The sequence below is a fragment of the Physella acuta genome, unplaced genomic scaffold (assembly GCF_028476545.2).
Source record: "Physella acuta isolate Inbredline_101_S28 unplaced genomic scaffold, ASM2847654v3 ptg001214l, whole genome shotgun sequence".
Classification (NCBI taxonomy): Eukaryota; Metazoa; Mollusca; class Gastropoda; family Physidae; genus Physella; species Physella acuta.
Window position 1 is genome coordinate 142,899 of NW_026732731.1, and position 18,859 is coordinate 161,757.

The 18,859-nt window shown below is 36.5% G+C and overlaps 1 protein-coding gene across 2 annotated transcripts in view; it reads right to left on the bottom strand.

The window, feature by feature from the left end:
- Positions 1–18,859, bottom strand: part of LOC131957156 (carbohydrate sulfotransferase 15) — a 50,208-nt gene that overhangs the window by 3,157 nt on the left and 28,192 nt on the right. For both annotated transcript variants that reach the window (XM_059321886.1, XM_059321885.1), the window contains 6 exons: positions 12,253–12,386; positions 10,732–10,853; positions 10,109–10,170; positions 7,177–7,396; positions 6,609–6,722; positions 5,509–5,668 (listed from right to left, as the gene is read on the bottom strand). In XM_059321886.1, coding sequence (XP_059177869.1) covers positions 5,509–5,668; positions 6,609–6,722; positions 7,177–7,396; positions 10,109–10,170; positions 10,732–10,853; positions 12,253–12,320 — 746 coding nt within the window. In that variant the 5' untranslated portion in view covers positions 12,321–12,386. The remainder of the gene's footprint in view (positions 1–5,508; positions 5,669–6,608; positions 6,723–7,176; positions 7,397–10,108; positions 10,171–10,731; positions 10,854–12,252; positions 12,387–18,859) is intronic.

Here is an 18,859-nt window from a genome sequence, read left to right on the forward strand (position 1 = left end):
AGCGACAAAAGCTTTTGTGAAAGAAAGCAAATTAGCCTTGTTTTCTTATTTTCAGTGCATCTAAAAGCTTGATTTTCTACCTTTTCGTGATTCCTAAACAAAGTCGACACGACTAAAACATTTGCTCTAAAACACCGTATAAATGATACATAAATATGAATATAAATTTTATTTTGCGTGAGCAGGGTCAATGAGAACAATAGCCATAGGGTCGAGAACTTATGACGTCATTTAAAGCTGACCCCCCACACCAAGGCTGTCTCAACTCCCGTCTGCCAATATTTGTGTACGATTACGCGATTATCACAGGGCACGAAAGCCTCTTCCCAGTTGTTTTTTTTTTTTTTATTACAACGCTAACACACAACCAGACGACATTCCACGCCGGCATGGGGGTTGACAGATATGGCCGCCATCTCTCCCCCCCCCCCACACACACACACAACACTGACTTGTTTTTACAACAACGGAGTCACTGTTGGGGTCAAAGGTCGAAATTTACGCCCAGCGTGGGTTAAAGAGGGCGCTGTTTGAAAGACGGATTATTTTGTGGACTAAGGTCACGTGGTTAAGTTTTCGTGTGTGAGGTTGTGTTTTTTTAAAGAACCGGTCTAAGTTCACTGTGATCTAAAGTTATAGGCTGACATTTGTTATAGTAGTGGAATTAACGATGACCGAGGGGGGGGGGGGCAACTGGAAAATGCGCAATGGAAGATTGCAAACACGGAAAAATACGCGAACAGCATATATATATATATATATATATATATATATATATATATATATATATATATATATATATATATATATATATATATATATATATATATATATATATATATATATATATATATATATATATATATATATATATATCAATAGAGAGTAAGGTGGTCTGGTTTTTTTATTAGGAAAATGTAGTGAAATGATCGATACTCATGGCAATGACCCTCCACCCCTCAACCCCATTTGCCCCCACCCCCAACCCATATCCCCCCACACACACACACACATCCCTATCAGTTTTAAGTACCACAGTAACATAACACTTCTTTATCACGTTGTATCGTCTTTCAGTCCTTTTTTTTTGTTTAATTTTAAAACAACACAACACGACACAGTCGGAGGCCCACATAACCTGGGCTTGCCATCAGCTGTGTCTTTGTTTCCTTAGTCCAGTCTTCTTGCTTCGTTTTTATGATCCGGGCACGAGGAGTTCGTAATTTGAGAACCTTAGTCCAATTTTTATTTTTAACTGACAAATATAAAAGCTGTGTAGTGGAGGTATAGGGGTTGTCGCGAAAAAAAAAATCGTATCCCTTTACTTAAAAAAAAAAGTTTAATTAACCACTGGCCAGCATGATTAAAACAGGTTGGTCGATGAAGGCCAATGAAATAAAAAGAACGTTGTCGTTAAAATAATTAGCCAATTTGGCATATCTGTCTCACAGTAAGGCGCCGGATCAATATTTGACCAGAATAAAAGACAGTAATGTTTTTCATTTAGATGTGTATTCTTTTGATGTTTCGCGTCTGAAAAGACAACAGAAAAATCTTTATCTGCTAAGACAGTGTAAGGAAGACTGTGTTTATACATGTTACTTCTAACATAATGGGCACCCTTATTTTTCTATACACGTAAATGGGTTTTTTTTCATTACAATAAGGCTTGAATACAACTATGCTTTAGAGGTACGGACAATAGTTGCATTTATAGCGAGTTAGAAATTAGCTATGGACTAACGGTATTCTTATTTCAAACTCGCCATTCATAAAATCCAAACGTAAAGCCTAACCCTGAAAATTTACCGAAGTGGTAACCTTAAACCTGACCATTAGTTCCACACATGCGGGTGTACAGTTAAACTATAAGCGCCTGTTACGCAGTATGTGTTCTTTACTTATAGGGGTTTACCAAAACCTTCAACCTAACCATTAGCTCTACACATGAGGGCGTACAGTTAAAATATTAGAACCTGTAACCCAGTAGGTGTTCTTTACTTATAGTGGTTTACCCAAAACCTTCAACCTAACCATTAGCTCTACACATGAGGGTGTACAGTTAAAATATAAGAGGTGTTCTTTACTTATAGTGGTTTACCCAGCTAAATATATAGAGAAAAACTTGAGAGGGGGGGGTGCAAATCGAAAACTTGAGGTGGGGGGGGGGGTGCACATCGAAAACTTGAAGGGTGGGGTGCAAATCGAAAATTCGAAAGTTTGTCCCGGGGAAGGGTCGCTACGCCTCTGGGGGGTGACACCATTAAGTTCCGAACCGGTGACACCCGACCTCGCTACGCCACTGATTAGCTCTACACATGAGGGCGTACAGTAAGTTATACTATAAGCGTTTGTTACCCAGTACGTGTTCTTTACTTATAGTGGTTTACCGAAACATAGTGTGCTCAGTAACATTTAAATACGCTTGTTGTCGTAACAAACAAAAGAAATAGAACCAACGTGTATTTTTTTAAAAATGCTTCAAAAGGCACCTACAATAAGAACATAAATCTCTTACACTTTTCAGCGACTAATGTTTTTGATGATTTTTTTTTAAAAAGAATGTTTGGTATATTTGTTTAAAATTGTAAAATTGTCAGTTTTCTTACATTCAGGATTTTAAAATGGCCGACGTTAACCGATACGGATGCTGCGTCGCCAATAGCTATAACCTAAGGTGAGAACCCTTTATTTGGGGGGGGGGGCATGGCAGAGTTTCTTTCAGGCTTCTTCAAGCCCCTGGAGAAATTGTAAGAAAGAAACCTTGGACCATGGGGTATATCTCCCCTCCACCCCAACTCACCGCATTAAACTGACTGATTCGAGAAAACCACTTAGACAATAGGGTGCATCCTGTCACGCCATGAGAACCCCTGATCAAACCTCAGAATTTTTTATCCTATTCACAGTACTTATGTCTTGGTAGGATGCTGTACCGACAAGATGGCGGAAAATATTCCCAAGATGGCGGGGCATATTCCTAAGATGGCGGAGCATATTACCAAGTCGGCGGCGCATATTCCTTTCTAAAAATAACCCGGACATTAACTTCAAGCATGGCGACCGTGTGTCTTCTTTAGGTCACGTGGGGGGGGAGGGATTAAGGTGCTGAGAGAGATTAACGGGGAGTGATCCAACACATTTTTCTTGCTTCTGTCATGGGAGGGTTGTATACATGTGCGACTGGGGGGGGGGGAGGGGGGGGGGGAAGCGGTTAGCTAGAGTAAATTTTATATGCAATAATTTGTGTAGCTAACCTAACAATGCAATAATCTGTGTAGCTAACCTAACAATGCAATAATTTGTGTATCTAACCTAACAATGCTATAATTTGTGTAGCTAACATTACAATGCTATAATTTGTGTAGCTAACATTACAATGCAATAATTTGTGTAGCTAACCTTAGTAATTTGTGTAGCTAACATTACAATGCAATTATTTGTGTAGCTAACCTAACAATGCAATAATTTGTGTATCTAACCTAACAATGCAATAATTTGTGTATCTAACCTAACAATGCTATAATTTGTGTAGCTAACCTTAGTAATTTGTGTAGCTAACATTACAATGCACTAATTTGTGTATCTAACCTAACAATGCAATAATTTGTGTAGATAACCTTACAATGCGATAATTTGTGTAGCTAACATTACAATGCTATAATTTGTGTAGCTAACATTACAATGCAATAATTTGTGTAGCTAACCTTAGTAATTTGTGTAGCTAACATTACAATGCAATTATTTGTGTAGCTAACCTAACAATGCAATAATTTGTGTATCTAACCTAACAATGCAATAATTTGTGTATCTAACCTAACAATGCTATAATTTGTGTAGCTAACCTTAGTAATTTGTGTAGCTAACATTACAATGCACTAATTTGTGTATCTAACCTAACAATGCAATAATTTGTGTAGATAACCTTACAATGCGATAATTTGTGTAGCTAACCTTACAATGCAATAATTTGTGTAGCTTACCCTAATAATTTGTGTAGCTAACATTACAATGCACTAATTTGTGTATCTAACCTAACAATGCAATAATTTGTGTATCTAACCTAACAATGCAATAATTTGTGTACCTAACCTTACAATGCAATAATTTGTGTAGCTAACCTAACAATGCAATAATTTGTGTAGCTAACCTAACAATGCACTAATGTGTGTAGATAACCTTACAATGAAATAATTTGTGTAGCTAACATTACAATGCAATAATTTGTGTATCTAACCTTACAATGCAATAATTTGTGTAGCTAACCTTACAATGCAATAATTAGTGTAGCTAACCTTACTGTGAAATCCACACTGGACCATTGTATGTTCTGCGTGCTATGACAGTTGTGGGGTGTCGTATTGTCATGTAATTTGATATCAACTTTATTTGTAGCCGTCTCCGCTAGATTCCAACATGACTGACATTACTAACGTATGGGCTCAATTTAAAAAAAAAACATTTGCTTTGAAAACATTCCGGCTATGGAGAGATTTGGTGCTAGATTAAGGTTTAGGCTTGGTAGGAGAATAGGCGTAAACCAAAATCTTAGTTAAAACTTGAATACAAACACCGATAATACATGTAGATGTTAACAAGATACGGGGTTGGGGGGGGGGGGGGGGGGGCACTAAATTAATTAATCCGTTTCTCGTGTAATTTCGTATGTCAATATCTAGGTATAGCCGGTTATGTGGTTTACAAAATTGGAGGGTCTTTTTTTCTATTGCAAAATTTGATTCAATTCACCAAAATTTTTGCATGAAAACTGGTATTTGAACCTGTATATTTAGAGGTTAAAACTACGCGCTCTACTACTAGACCACACTTTTTAGCCTTTCCCCAATCGATGAATACATAAAGTTTATGTTTATGGCTTGAAATGACAGGAAGCTGTCAATAATTAAATTTGATCGCTCTTTTCCTCTGCGCGATAAAACAATCATGTTTAGAGATTGCCTCAAAGCTAATAGTGTGGTAAGTAAATATTGTGCATTGCAGGTTAGTTAACATTATGAATTAACAGTAGTGTCATTAGGCGTTGTCCATGGAGGGAGGAGGGGGGGGGGGGTGGTGTAGAACTCACATGCTGACACCGGTGAACAGAAAAATGCGCAACGGAAAATAGGCAAACAGAAAAAAAAGCGAAAAAAACCTGCGCATATAGATAAAATGCAGAAACAGAAAAATCCGCGCACAGAAAAAATGCGCACACAGAAAACTCCGCACACACAAAAATCCGCAACTAGAAAATTTGCGCCTACAAAGGGTTGACACCAAAACGAAATGTAGCTCATTTCAATGTGAAGTTAGATTCAGGCTGATACTATGCTAGGGTAGTGGATGACGCCAAATTGACTATAGCTTTAGTACATCATACACAGACTAGTAGACGGTGGGGACCAGCACCATGGAAAATTCGCACCGGATGTCACGTGACCCAGTAACCTCACTGACGCAAAACAGAACTGTTGCATTTTTAATTATATATTAGAGAAAGTTTCTCACCTATCAATAGGCTCCCTGAACTGTATAATTAATTTGGGCGCCCCTTTGTAAATGTACTTTAAAAAGTGGGGCGTCAGGACCCATGGCTCGTTGAGATCGCTGTTTTGGGGGATCATGGGCCAGCCCCGGAAGTCCCAGAGGTCCATTGGAGTGGCGTCACCTGAGGAAAATTATGATTTGATGCGAGGTTGGAAATCACATAAGGCTTGGTGGGAGTTCAAAAGAAAAATAAGTTGAATAACATGAAATGTAAAATTTAAAAAAAAAACTTTAAATGTATAAACAAAATAGCACCGTATGAATTCCAAATACAAATAATGATCTTTTTCTCGCCTCTTCAACTGTACACTATTTTGCTTTTATTTTTTAAACACGTTTTTTCCTTACTTAAACCTAGTGTAACTACATTTTTGTCCTCATTCTTCTGTATAGAAATTAAATTTTTCTCGTCACTTTCTCAACACTACCTTCACTTTTCTCAACACTAACTTCCCTTTTCGCAACACTAACTTCACTTTTCTCAACACTAACTTCATTTTTATCAACACTAACTTCACTTTTCTCAACACTAACTTCACTTTTCTCAACACTAACTTCACTTTTCTCAACACTACATTCACTTTTCTCAACACTAACTTCACTTTTCTCAACACTAACTTCATTTTTATCAACACTAACTTCACTTTTCTCAACACTAACTTCACTTTTCTCAACACTACCTTCACTTTTCTCAACACTACATTCACTTTTCTCAACACTAACTTCACTTTTTTCAATACTAACTTCACTTTTCTCAACACTAACCTCACTTTTCTCAATACTAACTTCACTTTTCTCAATACTAACTTCACTTTTCTCAATACTAACTTCACTTTTCGCAACAATAATTTTACTTTTCTCAACACTATCTTCACTTTTATCAAGATTAACTTCACTTTTATCAACATTATCTTCACTATATCAACACTACCTTCACTTTTTATACACTACTTTCAGTTTTCCTACATTATTTTCACTTTTCGCAAACACTACCCTGATTTTCACCTATAGTACCTTCACTTTTACCTTACATTTTCCTACACTATTTTGTGTCTATTCACCTGTAATGATTTCAGTGTCGTTATGTGCATCGATTACTTGCGCAGTTTGCGAGAATAGATCCATGTAATTATCTAGTGTAGTTTTCATTAATCCCCTGCGTTTATTCATAAAACCTAACAGAAAAAAAAGTATTATAGTAAATATATAATAGTATGCTATAAAATTAAACACAAAACTAATAATTGTTAAGTGCCATTTTGATTTTATATTCAATATTGATTTTGTTTCCAAAATTGATTTTGCTTTCAATATTGATGTTTTTCGTCGCATTGGGGATAAAATATAACCCTGCTTGAGATTGACTTTAATGAGTTAAAGGCTTTTGACAATACTTTGTTTATCGATACTTCTGAGCCAACCCAGCCTTAATGGGTACCCAGCATGCATTGCGGGAAAATAAATCTTTATAGTTTAATGTAACAGAAAAGGTTTCATAAATGTAAAAATAAACAATTACTACAAATTTCAGTATACCCAATTTATCTTAAAAGATTATTCCATGCTAAACAATCCCTTGGGGGTTAAACAACAGTCCAACTACAGAGCTAAAAGGGTTAAGCAGTGTACCATATCTCGACCACGACCAGAACTGAGTCTCTTTGTCCATTTCCCCGGCGTTGCCGTATATGAGCGGATGTTTGGCTATCCTTCCATGGAGGTCCGTAGAACCACTTTTGTCCATTCCGATGATATAAAAGTATGGTAGGCAGCGTAACTTCCTTTTACCCATGAGAAAGTACTCGTAAAAACATGGATTCTTGAATTGTGGAAGAAACTTCGGCAAATTCTAGTGGGGAATACAAAGAAAAACTATTTTAATTATTTAAAACCTCTGTTAAATATTTTTATTTGGTGTGATATATTACTCTGTTTACTGCTTTATGAAATTAAACGTTTTTTGTTTACAATGTTTTTTTTTAAATATTTTAAACGAATTAAGTAACCTAGCAATGTGCTTTTGTACAGCAAGGGTCCCATGACGTGTTTAGTGAAAAACATGTTTACGTCAATATGTGTGGGTTTTTTTTTTTTTAATAATTCGGGTTCGGCGAGGTCGGATCGGTAAAGCGCCTGGTTGATAAACCGAAAAGTCATGAGTTCGAACCCCTAGGCAGCTGGGAGATAAAACTCCAAAATCAAGCAACTGATGCTAACACGGCATCAATGGGCGTATGGCCAAATAGTAAATGTCATAGGCCATGGCGTATTTCCTAGATGTACCAAGACGAGCCGCCTAGATGGAGGCATCCATAGTGAACCACCAAAACGGCGGTACGCGCATGGAGAAGGGTGGATTTACTGTTTATAAGTTATCATCAAGAGCTACTGTACAGCAGTTTCTGTGCTTTCTTTGTTAATAAAGAGTGTGTTTCCTAAGTCAAGTTTAGCGCATTTTTCGCAATATCGCTGGATTTTTTCATTGTAAAATACATTGGTCAACATTGATTGTTTCACTTTGTCAATATGTAATCAATAATTCATAATTTGTGACAGTTTACAGACGACAATGAAAAGATCAAGCCGAATTTGTTATTACCTCCCCTTATTTTCAAATCATTCAAAAACTAAATTATCTGCCCCCAATAGCGGTCACTAATTCGACCCGGCTCTACGATTGTAAACATTCGGCGTGAACCACAGCTCACCAGACGGGTGGGGGTGGGGGGGGGATAGCGATATGGTCTGTTGCGCATGCCTGGAAAACAAGGGAGGGGGCGGTTGGAGGGTTAGATAGTCGGCTTGGATTGTCTTGCCCATGAAGAGAAAAATATATATTTATAGATAGACGAGCCGACCCGCGGCGTATCATACGCCGATATTTAGTTCTTTTATTTTCTACTTTTCAGTCATTCATAATGTGTGAATTCGACAGTATCTATATATATAATTCTCTTCTGGGAGACGTTAGAAAACAAGCTGCAAGCACCGCCTTACAGTCCCATCTCTTTCTCTCTATCACTACCACCCCCACATGGTCTGGTGAGTTGTGGTCACGCTAAATTAAATGTTTACAAATCGTAGAGCCGGGTTTAGTGACGGCTATTAGGGGCAGATATTTTAGTTTGAAACGATTTTAAACTTACAGGAGGTAACTAAGAGGAGGCTGCTTTCACGGGGGGGAGGGTGTAGGGTCGGGGTTAGGGGAAAGGGGGGGGGGGGGGGTTAGTGTTTTAAAGCAAATATTTTCAGTGGCAGCATTAGTACTGTCGAATTCACAAATTATGAATTACTGAAAAGTAGAAAATAAAACAACTAAATAGCGGCGTATTATACGCCGCGGGTCGGCTCGTTTGCTTTATAACACTATGTTGGGTTGGGGGAGGTTGCGATATGCCTAGAGAGGAAGAGAGGGGACTGCTAGGCGCGCTTACAGCTTGTTTTCTAACGTCTCCAAGAAGAGAATTATATATATAGATAGAAGCGACGACTGCGACCCAGACATAAGATTTACATCATGGGGGCGAGAGTGCGATTATGTATATTTGACAACGGATGAATTTTAAACATCTTTACTATAGCTCGAGGGTAAAACTCATTTTTTTACCGGCGTTCAAAAATGTAGAATAATCCAATTAGGATTATCGCTATTTGTAAAAAAAAGGAAAATTAAGATTATTATTATAGATTAGCTAAATTGAAACCAGATCATTTTTTAAACATTACATCACATCGAGGGAGTGGGGGGGGGGGGCTAACTCTTTAAGTCCATCCCGACTTGCCCTATGTCTTTACAAATAAAACCGTAAAGAAAACATTAACAACTTTTTTAATTTAATATAAAAATTATCTATATGTAAAAGATGTGTTTTTACAAGCTTTTATTTAACTCACTTCCTCTGTCGTCAGTCTGTCGTCATTCTGTCTATCTAGATCGAAACGCCCGAGCTAAATTGCAAGCACTTCTAACTGACAGATACGGTTCGTAGTTGTTACGTGGGTCAAGACATGAAGACAATGCAACATGACATTAAATTTGACTTAATTGGTTGCCTGATTAATTTTTTATGAATTAATTATAATTGTGTCCAAATTAGTAGGCTCTCTCATCAAACTATTCCGCGCTATTATACACGCGTCATCACGTTCATTAGGTGCACAATGGTTTTTAGTCATGCAACTCTATTGTAAATTTAAAACATTTGAAGTACTAAAAAAATTCATTAAAAACGTTTTAATAACAAGCTTTATGTAATAATGCATTAAAAAGTAGAAAATAAATTATACACTACTATTTTAAAAACTATAGAGAAAAGCGTGGGTATCTTCCTAAATATTAATATAGGTATCCAATAGATACTAAAGTATCTTCATAAATATTAGTAAAGGTATCCAATAGATTATATAGTCACCCACGCTTTACTTTATAGTTATTCAAATAGTAGTGTATAATTTGTTTTTAAAACGTTTTTTAATGAATTTTTTACACTTTAAATTCTCCAATAAAAACGGTGTTTGTTAGATCCGTGTATGTTTATAGTTTCCCACGTGTAATACTCACTAAACAAAATATGTCTTCCACTCTGTTGTATTTTGGTGCCAGTCGATCTATGCAAGAGGGTTCTGTGGAAAATATTGGGTTGCATGTAAAAAGGGTACAGTGTAGATAAACATCTATAGAAAAATACGTTGCTAGTCAACTAGATGGTATAGTTTAGAACAATGGGTTAAGCGTTTATACAGTCATAAATAATACATAGGATATTTTAAAAGTGCGATTTTTTTTTAAACACAGCTCAATTTAAAATATTTTAGTCTGTAAATACATGACGTTATTATTATTAGCGATTTTTTTTTTTTGCAAGGGGTTAATTTTCTTCCCGTTCTAGACTCATTCATAACATTAGAACGAGGTAAACATAAACTTTTACTAGTGTTACTAGTGTCCGCCCCCCGGAAAATGTAGACCGCACCCCCCCCCCCCCCTCCCGGAGAAAAAAAAGTCTGGAAGAAACACTGCATACATATTACGTCGGTTACATAGAGTATTTTCTTATAGAATACGTAGTTGCACAAAATGTATGAGATATTAAAGCACACATGTATTGTTTACTCCGTATCAAGAGAATCTAGGCATATAATACATAGAATCGGGCAGAGACTAGATCGATGCCACCAAGGTACCTGCCGTGTCGTAGACCGTGGCACTCTGGATGGACATGCGAGAGACGTTGGACCAGGACAGCTGTGTGCAGACCAGGACCAGGACAGCACCTGACAGCAGTAGGACCCATGTCCTCATCGTCCTAAGAAGAAAAAACCGAATAGTGGTTTTTATAGCGAAATATGACTCTTGATAAGTTGATGAAATTGTAGTGACGAAATGTAACAATTATGAAGAATGTTATCTTGTATAACAACATGACTATTATACAAGAAGATTACGCCAGTAGTAATTTAGGCACATGAACTAGAGTTCATCTATTTCTGTGATCTCGGGAAAGGAAGGGATAGTGTGTTCACCACTATGGCCACCTGATTTCAATTGGAGTTGTGTGAACAAAGGAACGACGGACTTGCGCTCGGGATCCGAACCTTACAACTAACCTAGTCTACCTGACAACTTACCTAGTCTACATAACTTACCTAGTCTACCTGGCAACATTCTAAATCTACCTGACAACTTACCCAGTATACTTAACAACTTACCTAGTCTACCTGACAACTTACCTAGTCTACCTGACAACTTACCTAGTCTACCTGACAACTTACCTAGTCTACCTGACAACTTACCTAGTCTACCTGACAACTTACCTAGTCTATCTGACAACTTACCTAGTCTACCTGACAACTTACCTAGTCTACCTGACATCTTACCTAGTCTACCTGACATCTTACCTAGTCTAGACAACTTACATAGTCTACCTGACAACTTACCTAGTCTACCTGACAACTTACCTAGTCTACCTGACAACTTACCTAGCCTACCTGACAACTTACCTAGTCTATCTGACAACTTACCTAGTCTAGACAACTTACCTAGTCTACCTGACAACTTACCTAGTCTAGACAACTTACCTAGTCTAGACAACTTACCTAGTCTAGACAACTTACCTAGTCTGCCTGTCAACTTACCTAGTCTACCTAACAACTTACCTAGTCTACCTGACAACTTACCTAGTCTAGACAACTTACCTAGTCTAGACAACTTACCTAGTCTACCTGACAACTTACCTAGTCTACCTGTCATCTTACCAAGTCTACCTGACAACTTACCTAGTCTACCTGACAACTTACCTAGTCTAGACAACTTACCTAGTCTAGACAACTTACCTAGTCTACCTGACAACTTACCTAGCCTAGACAACTTACCTAGTCTAGACAACTTACCTAGTCTAGACAACTTACCTAGTCTAGACAACTTACCTAGTCTACCTGACAACTTACCTAGTCTAGACAACTTACCTAGTCTAGACAACTTACCTAGTCTAGACAACTTACCTAGTCTAGACAACTTACCTAGTCTACCTGACAACTTACCTAGTCTACCTGACAACTTACCTAGTCTACCTGACAACTTACCTAGTCTACCTGACAACTTACCTAGTCTACCTGACAACTTACCTAGTCTAGACAACTTACCAAGTCTACCTGACAATTTACCTAGTCTACCTGACAACTTACCTAGTCTACCTAACAACTTACCTCGTTCCTACGCTGGAAGTCAACAGTTTCACAAAACCACACCGTGACGTCACTTCCGTCCATAACATTGTGTCAATGACTTAAATCTCACAGCGTAAAGGCAGGTCTAACGTAGTTGTCATTTCATCAAGGAGCTGTGAATACCAACATTTACATCAACAGTTAAAGCTGCAATCAAAACAAATACACTCGATGATTCCTGTATAAGCCCAACCCTAGATTAAATCCTTCAACAAAACAAAATTAAAAGTGAACAAAAAATACTCGTTCGAAACATAAACTTAATCCTCGTCTGAAAACAAAACATAATCGTGTCAAGATTGATAAATCTAGTTGCTAAATCCTATTATTTGCTACCATTGTAGCGACGGGGTGGTGAATATGTCCCCGGGCGCCGACCCTAGGGGCGCCAAAATGGGTTTAAAAAAATTAAAACCTCATTTTAGCTGCAGTTTTGAATTAGAAAATATATGGGGGGGGGCGCCAAATTGAAAGTTCGTCCCCATGCGCAGGGAGGTGTCGCTACGCCTCTGATTATATGCGTTTCTTTCTTCTCAGCTTACTGCTAGCTATCCATGTGCATATTGTTTCTCCTCAGATATTTATAAACCAAACAATATCGAATTCTTCTTATTAGAGGGTGTGTTGTTAATTTTTAAAATTATTTTTATTCAACGAGACGCAAAAGAAAATAATTTCTTATATTTTTTACAAGTTCGTTACAGGCACCTTTAATGGCTACTAAACTAGAGTCGATGGAAGTTAAGGCGACTGATGTTTATGCAGAGCATAATGTCTTGTTATATGCCGAGGTCAGAAAAAAAATTAAAAAACTTTTTTTTCAACAAAGCAAGTTTACCTTAACCACAAACTATCTAGTCTGAAAAAAATCACATTATTTATTAGATTTCACCTTAAATATTGCGCTTTTATTTACCAATTTACACAAGGTTTTCTCTAAAACGTAGTCCTACGTCTCACGATAAAAATCAAACCGAATGTAATACTACGTAACCTTACATAATATGTAATACTACGTAACGTTACATAATATAAAATTATATGTCAAAACAAACTATTATAATAGAAGCGGTGTTATTTTATTTAACAGAATGAAAGCAACACTTCAGAAATTCACTTGTGTACATGTAATAATGTACAGCTTTGTGTCATTTTAACTGAAAGCTTACTTCAATGTAAATTTGGTAGATGCATATATTTTACAGGAGTGTGTATGCTCTGATGGGATTAGTGGGGATTAGTTGTGTGTAGCGGGTGGTTTTTTAGCCTGTAATTTAAATATAATCCTCGCATTCATTAATCGACTTAGGAGTGGTAGCTGTGAGGTAAGGAAAGGCTAATTAATGAATTAAGACATCCATACAAACATACCCACACAATTTTTTTCACACGTACCCCACACCTCGACAAAAGAGCGCAAACAAAAGGGCGCCGACATAAGAGCGCCGACAAAAGAGCGCCGACATAAGAGCGCCGACATAAGAGCGCAGACAAAAGAGCGCCGACATAAGGGCGCAAACTAAAAATCGAAATACCATATTTAATAAATAGGAACAAGAAAATTAACTCAGATCAGAAGGCATGTGTGTGTGTGTAATGTGTATATAACTATATATAAATATATACAATATGTTGTATCTGAAATTTGGAGATATATGATATTCCAAACATTAAATCAAAAGATTCACCTTTGAAATTTTACTTACCAACCAGTGCCTCACACATATCACTATTATCACTACAAATGTACAATGTTAAGGAAAATTAAAAAAAACGAAGAAATGTTCAGTAGTTCTAGCAGTAAGCGACTGATGCGCTGCGTGTGTTGTAGTTCTAGCAGTAAGCGACTAATGCGCTGTGTGTGTTGTACAGTAGTTCTAGCAGTAAGCGACCGGTGCGCTGTTTGTGTTGTACAGTAGTTCTAGCAGTAAGCGACTAATGCGCTGTGTGTGTTGTACAGTAGTTCTAGCAGTAAGCGACTGATGCGCTGTGTGTTTGTGGGCTGTAGTGCTCACACTGATACCCAAATGACTTGCACGTGCTGTGCCTAGATGCCCGCACGTGCTTTTAAAGACGTGGGGTGGGAGAGTGCGGCGTAACCTTTAGGGCTTTCACCAATAACAAAATGACCTTTTTGATTTAAGCTGTTTTTATCTTGGTGTCTCGATTGGATATTTTTATTACACTACTTTATAAATATTTTAACCAGACGCGTAACGAGGTTTAAGCGTAGGGGGTTAGATTAAGCCATGTAATACTCGTATTTCTTCCAGGATTAATCCCGGGAGGTGGGGTGGGCATTGACATCCTGAGCAGGTCCACCACCCCATCCCCTCCTCTCCGTTGTAAATTGAAAAACAATATTATATTAGATTATAATTCAAACATTCGTATAATTGCCCTCCCTCAGGAAGTTTTAAAGCCATCCCCCACCCACCCCCGAGAAAAATATCTGAAAGAAACCCTGATCGCCCCCTCTTCCACTCACTTCCTTGACCCACCCCTACCACCTATTAGAATAATGAACCAAAAAATAAATCAGATTATTTTTAATAATGCACCGTGTTTAAGCTAAACTATCTAATTCTAAACTATCAAGTACTAAATCAAATACTGTCCCATACATCTCTGACAGATTTTTTAATGCATTTTTTATTGCAATGTATAGAGCAGAGGAGCACATCCACAGCCTAACCCAGCACCCCCACCCCCTCCTCCCAAGACGAAATAGACAAAAATCTATTTTATATTAAAAATATATACTTTAACTAGCGTCCGTTCCCCTCCCGGAAGTTTCAATTGCCCCTCCCCAAGAAAATTCAAGTGCCCCCCCCCCACCACCACCACCACCACCACCACCACCACCACCACCACCACCACCATCACAAAACATTGTCCTGAAGGACCCCAGGTACCGAAAATTTTAAACCAAAAATAAAACATCTCAATAGACAACTGAGCACTATAAATAACTCCTCCCACGCCGTCAACTCTCGCATCAGTCTCAACTAACTTCCGGCGTCTGGCGCCGTGACGTCACTGCTGTCATCCTAGGTCACGGGTTCCCAACCTGGGGGTCGCGACCCCCTTGGGGGTCGCGAAGGTCATTCTGGGGGGTCGCCAACTGGTAAACTAAACCTTAGTAATTTGAAACAAAACATAAATATTTAGAAGAATTTTTTAAATTCGGCTTCATTAACATCACTGGAAATGTAATAGAGAAGAAACAAAGCGCACTGTACAAAGTTGTTCTCAGTCACGAATCTATGAAATCTTCAAAACTAAAACGCCATTTGAGACGAGTCATTCGGAACACACCAAAAAATATATGGAGTTCTTTCGTCGGTAAGAAGCTAGTTGCAAACGCCAGAGACTTATCGAACAGGAAGTTTTCACCAGCATTAGTGCAAGCATCAAATAAAGTCGCGATAGAAAATGCCAAGCAAAAAAAAAAAAACAATAGGAGAAAATCTCATCAAGCGCTGCATGTACGTAAATGTTAAATAACACACTTTTATCAAATTAAGCTTTCACCATTGTTTGCTTTTCAAGTTGATAAATCAACAGACGTGAGTTCGTGTTCGCAGTTGCTGGTCTGTGTCTATATTAATGCGGATGATAGCAAAGAAGAGTTGCTCTTTTGTGAAGATAGCATGGAGAAAATAAATTCCTTTTTTGAAACTGGATGATTAAAATGGGTTAGAACGGCTGTGGGGGTTTGTACGGATGGTGCGCCATCTATGTTTAGCTCAAAATCGGGTTTTCAGAAAACAGAAAAGATTTAGCTCCCTAACCACTGCCCTAACCAATCGACTTCAAGAGTCCATTGCTAGTATAAGTCGTAAATTATATAAAATCTGGAGCCTTCAAAGAACTGAGCAAAAACATTACTATAGATCACGAGGTTCTGCTCTTCTACACTACAGTACGCTGGCTTTCAAACGAAATGTTGTAAATTGTGTTTTTGAATTGAAATCTGAAATCAAATTGTTCTTGGGAGTGCAAAGGAAACAAGACTTTTTGGTATACTTAAAACTTAAAACGACATAGAGTGGTTGGAGAGAGTATCATACCTAGCAGATGTATTTGAACATCAAGATAAGCTTAACCTGAAGCTTCAGGGAAAATGAACGAATATTATAACTTTCCATGATAATCATTTTTATCAAAGCTGCAAAATCGGTAAAGAAAATAAATCTTGGAAATATTGTAAATTTGATAAACTCTGCGGTGTGGTAGATGAATCAGATTGTGAGATAATTAAAATTTTGAAAGAAGCTATTTCTGGGCATCTTGAATCTCTTGAAAACGAACTGCATCGCTATTTCTCTGAGCTGAAAAAAGAAGAATCTGCATTTACGCATTACCCATTCTCTTCTTCCCTTGATGTTGCCAGCATTCCCGATGAATTACAAGATGAATTATTTGATTTGCAGAATGATTCCGAGTAAGATCAAAAACTGCAGACACAATTTTGGTGTAGTATTCACCATTCATACCCAAACGTAAAATTGATTGACTTTTCGAGAATATATTTTCAACACTATTCTTCGATTAAAAACAAAATTAAGATAATTATAATGACATAGGTTGGCGTTAACAAAAATTTTTTAAAATTAAAAACTTAACCACGAAGGTTTAGTGAATAGTATGCAATTTTACTCATGCTATTAAAATAGTTATCAAGAGTAGTTCATATTGAAAGTCTATTAGAAAATCTTATTTTAGTGCTTATTAATTTCCATACTAATTTTGGCTTTTTAATTATATGGGGGTCGCGGGTCACTTACTTTTTATAAAAGGGGGTCGCCACTCGAAAAAGGTTGGGAACCACTGTCCTAGGTAGTGTTACAGTCGTCTGATGCGTGTGATCGAGCGTGCAATACCTTAACCCCGAAGGCAACATACCGTGGCGAACTATCTCGCCTGGGCTATAAATAGAACATGATAATGAAACGGTCGTTTATTTTCGTTTTGTGTTGGATTTATATGCTCGCTGTGGAGTGGTAAAGTCATTTGTGACCTTAAGTTCGAAATTGGACTATAAATTTAAAACGTGACTATTAAAAGAAAAGATATTTTTTTATAAAGAACTATGACCGTTAAAAAACGGGATTTTAATATCGACATATGATTTTAATAACAAAATAGGACTATAAATTTAAAACGTGACTATCAAAAGAAAAATATTTTTATAAAAACAATGACCATAAAAAAAAAACGGGATTTTAATATCGACCTATAATTTTAATAACAAAATAGGACTATAAATTAAAAACGTGACTATCAAAAGAAAAATAGTTTTATAAAAACAATGACCATAAAAAAAACGGGATTTTAATATCGACCTATAATTTTAATAACAAAATAGGACTATAAATTAAAAACGTGACTATCAAAAGAAAAATAGTTTTATAAAAACAATGACCGTAAAAAAAACGGGATTTTAATATCGACCTATAATGTTAATAACAAAATAGGACTATAAATTAAAAACGTGACTATCAAAAGAAAAATAGTTTTATAAAAACAATGACCGTAAAAAAAACGGGATTTTAATATCGACCTATAATGTTAATAACAAAATAGGACTATAAATTTAAAACGTGACTATCAAAGGAAAAGAGATTTTCAAAAAGAACTGTGATAGTAAATAGGATTTTATTATAGCGACATATAATGCTAATACCGAATTGTGAATTATGAAGATATATCGATGGTCTCGGTCGCAAACCGTCTAACTCAAAAAATGTTAATTTTCTGTTTTTTACATAAATCGAAAGTCGGTATGATTCACAATAATGCCTGAAAATATTATAGAAATCTGGAGAATGATTATAGAGATAATTGTGATCATTGTAAGAGAAAATATTTTGATAAAGAATTGTGACTAGTAAAACAAGATGTGAGATTAATAACGAAATGTAATCCTTGATCACAAAATGTAATTCTAATCCAAACCATTATACCGAATGTTAAATCTTATTACAAAATGTAATTCTAATCCAAACCATTATAACGAATATTAAATCTTATAATAAAATGTAATTCTAATCCAAACCATTATACCGAATGTTAAATCTTATAATAAAATGTAATTCTAATCCAAACCATTATAACGAATATTAAATCTTATAATAAAATGTAATTCTTATCCAAACCATTATACCGAATGTTAAATCTTCTAACGGACAGTGTCTAACTTCGATAGACGACGGTATTAGTAAAATGAGATTTTAAAATATGCAAGTGGCTAAATTAAGGAATGAGGCTGTTAGCAATTAGTACATGCAACTAAACTGACAAAAAACAAATATATGACAGCTATAATGTGATCTCCTCTAAGACAGTCGGCAGCTTTAAATGTAAACACCATTAAGACACGATGTCAGTAAAGATGTAAACACCATTAAGACAGGCGGCGGCAATAATGTAAACACTATTAAGACACCATGGCAACTATAATTTAAGCGTTACTATATATATATATATATATATATATATATATATATATATATATATATATATATATATATATATATATATATATATATATATATTGCGCACCGTTTGCTTTCACACATCC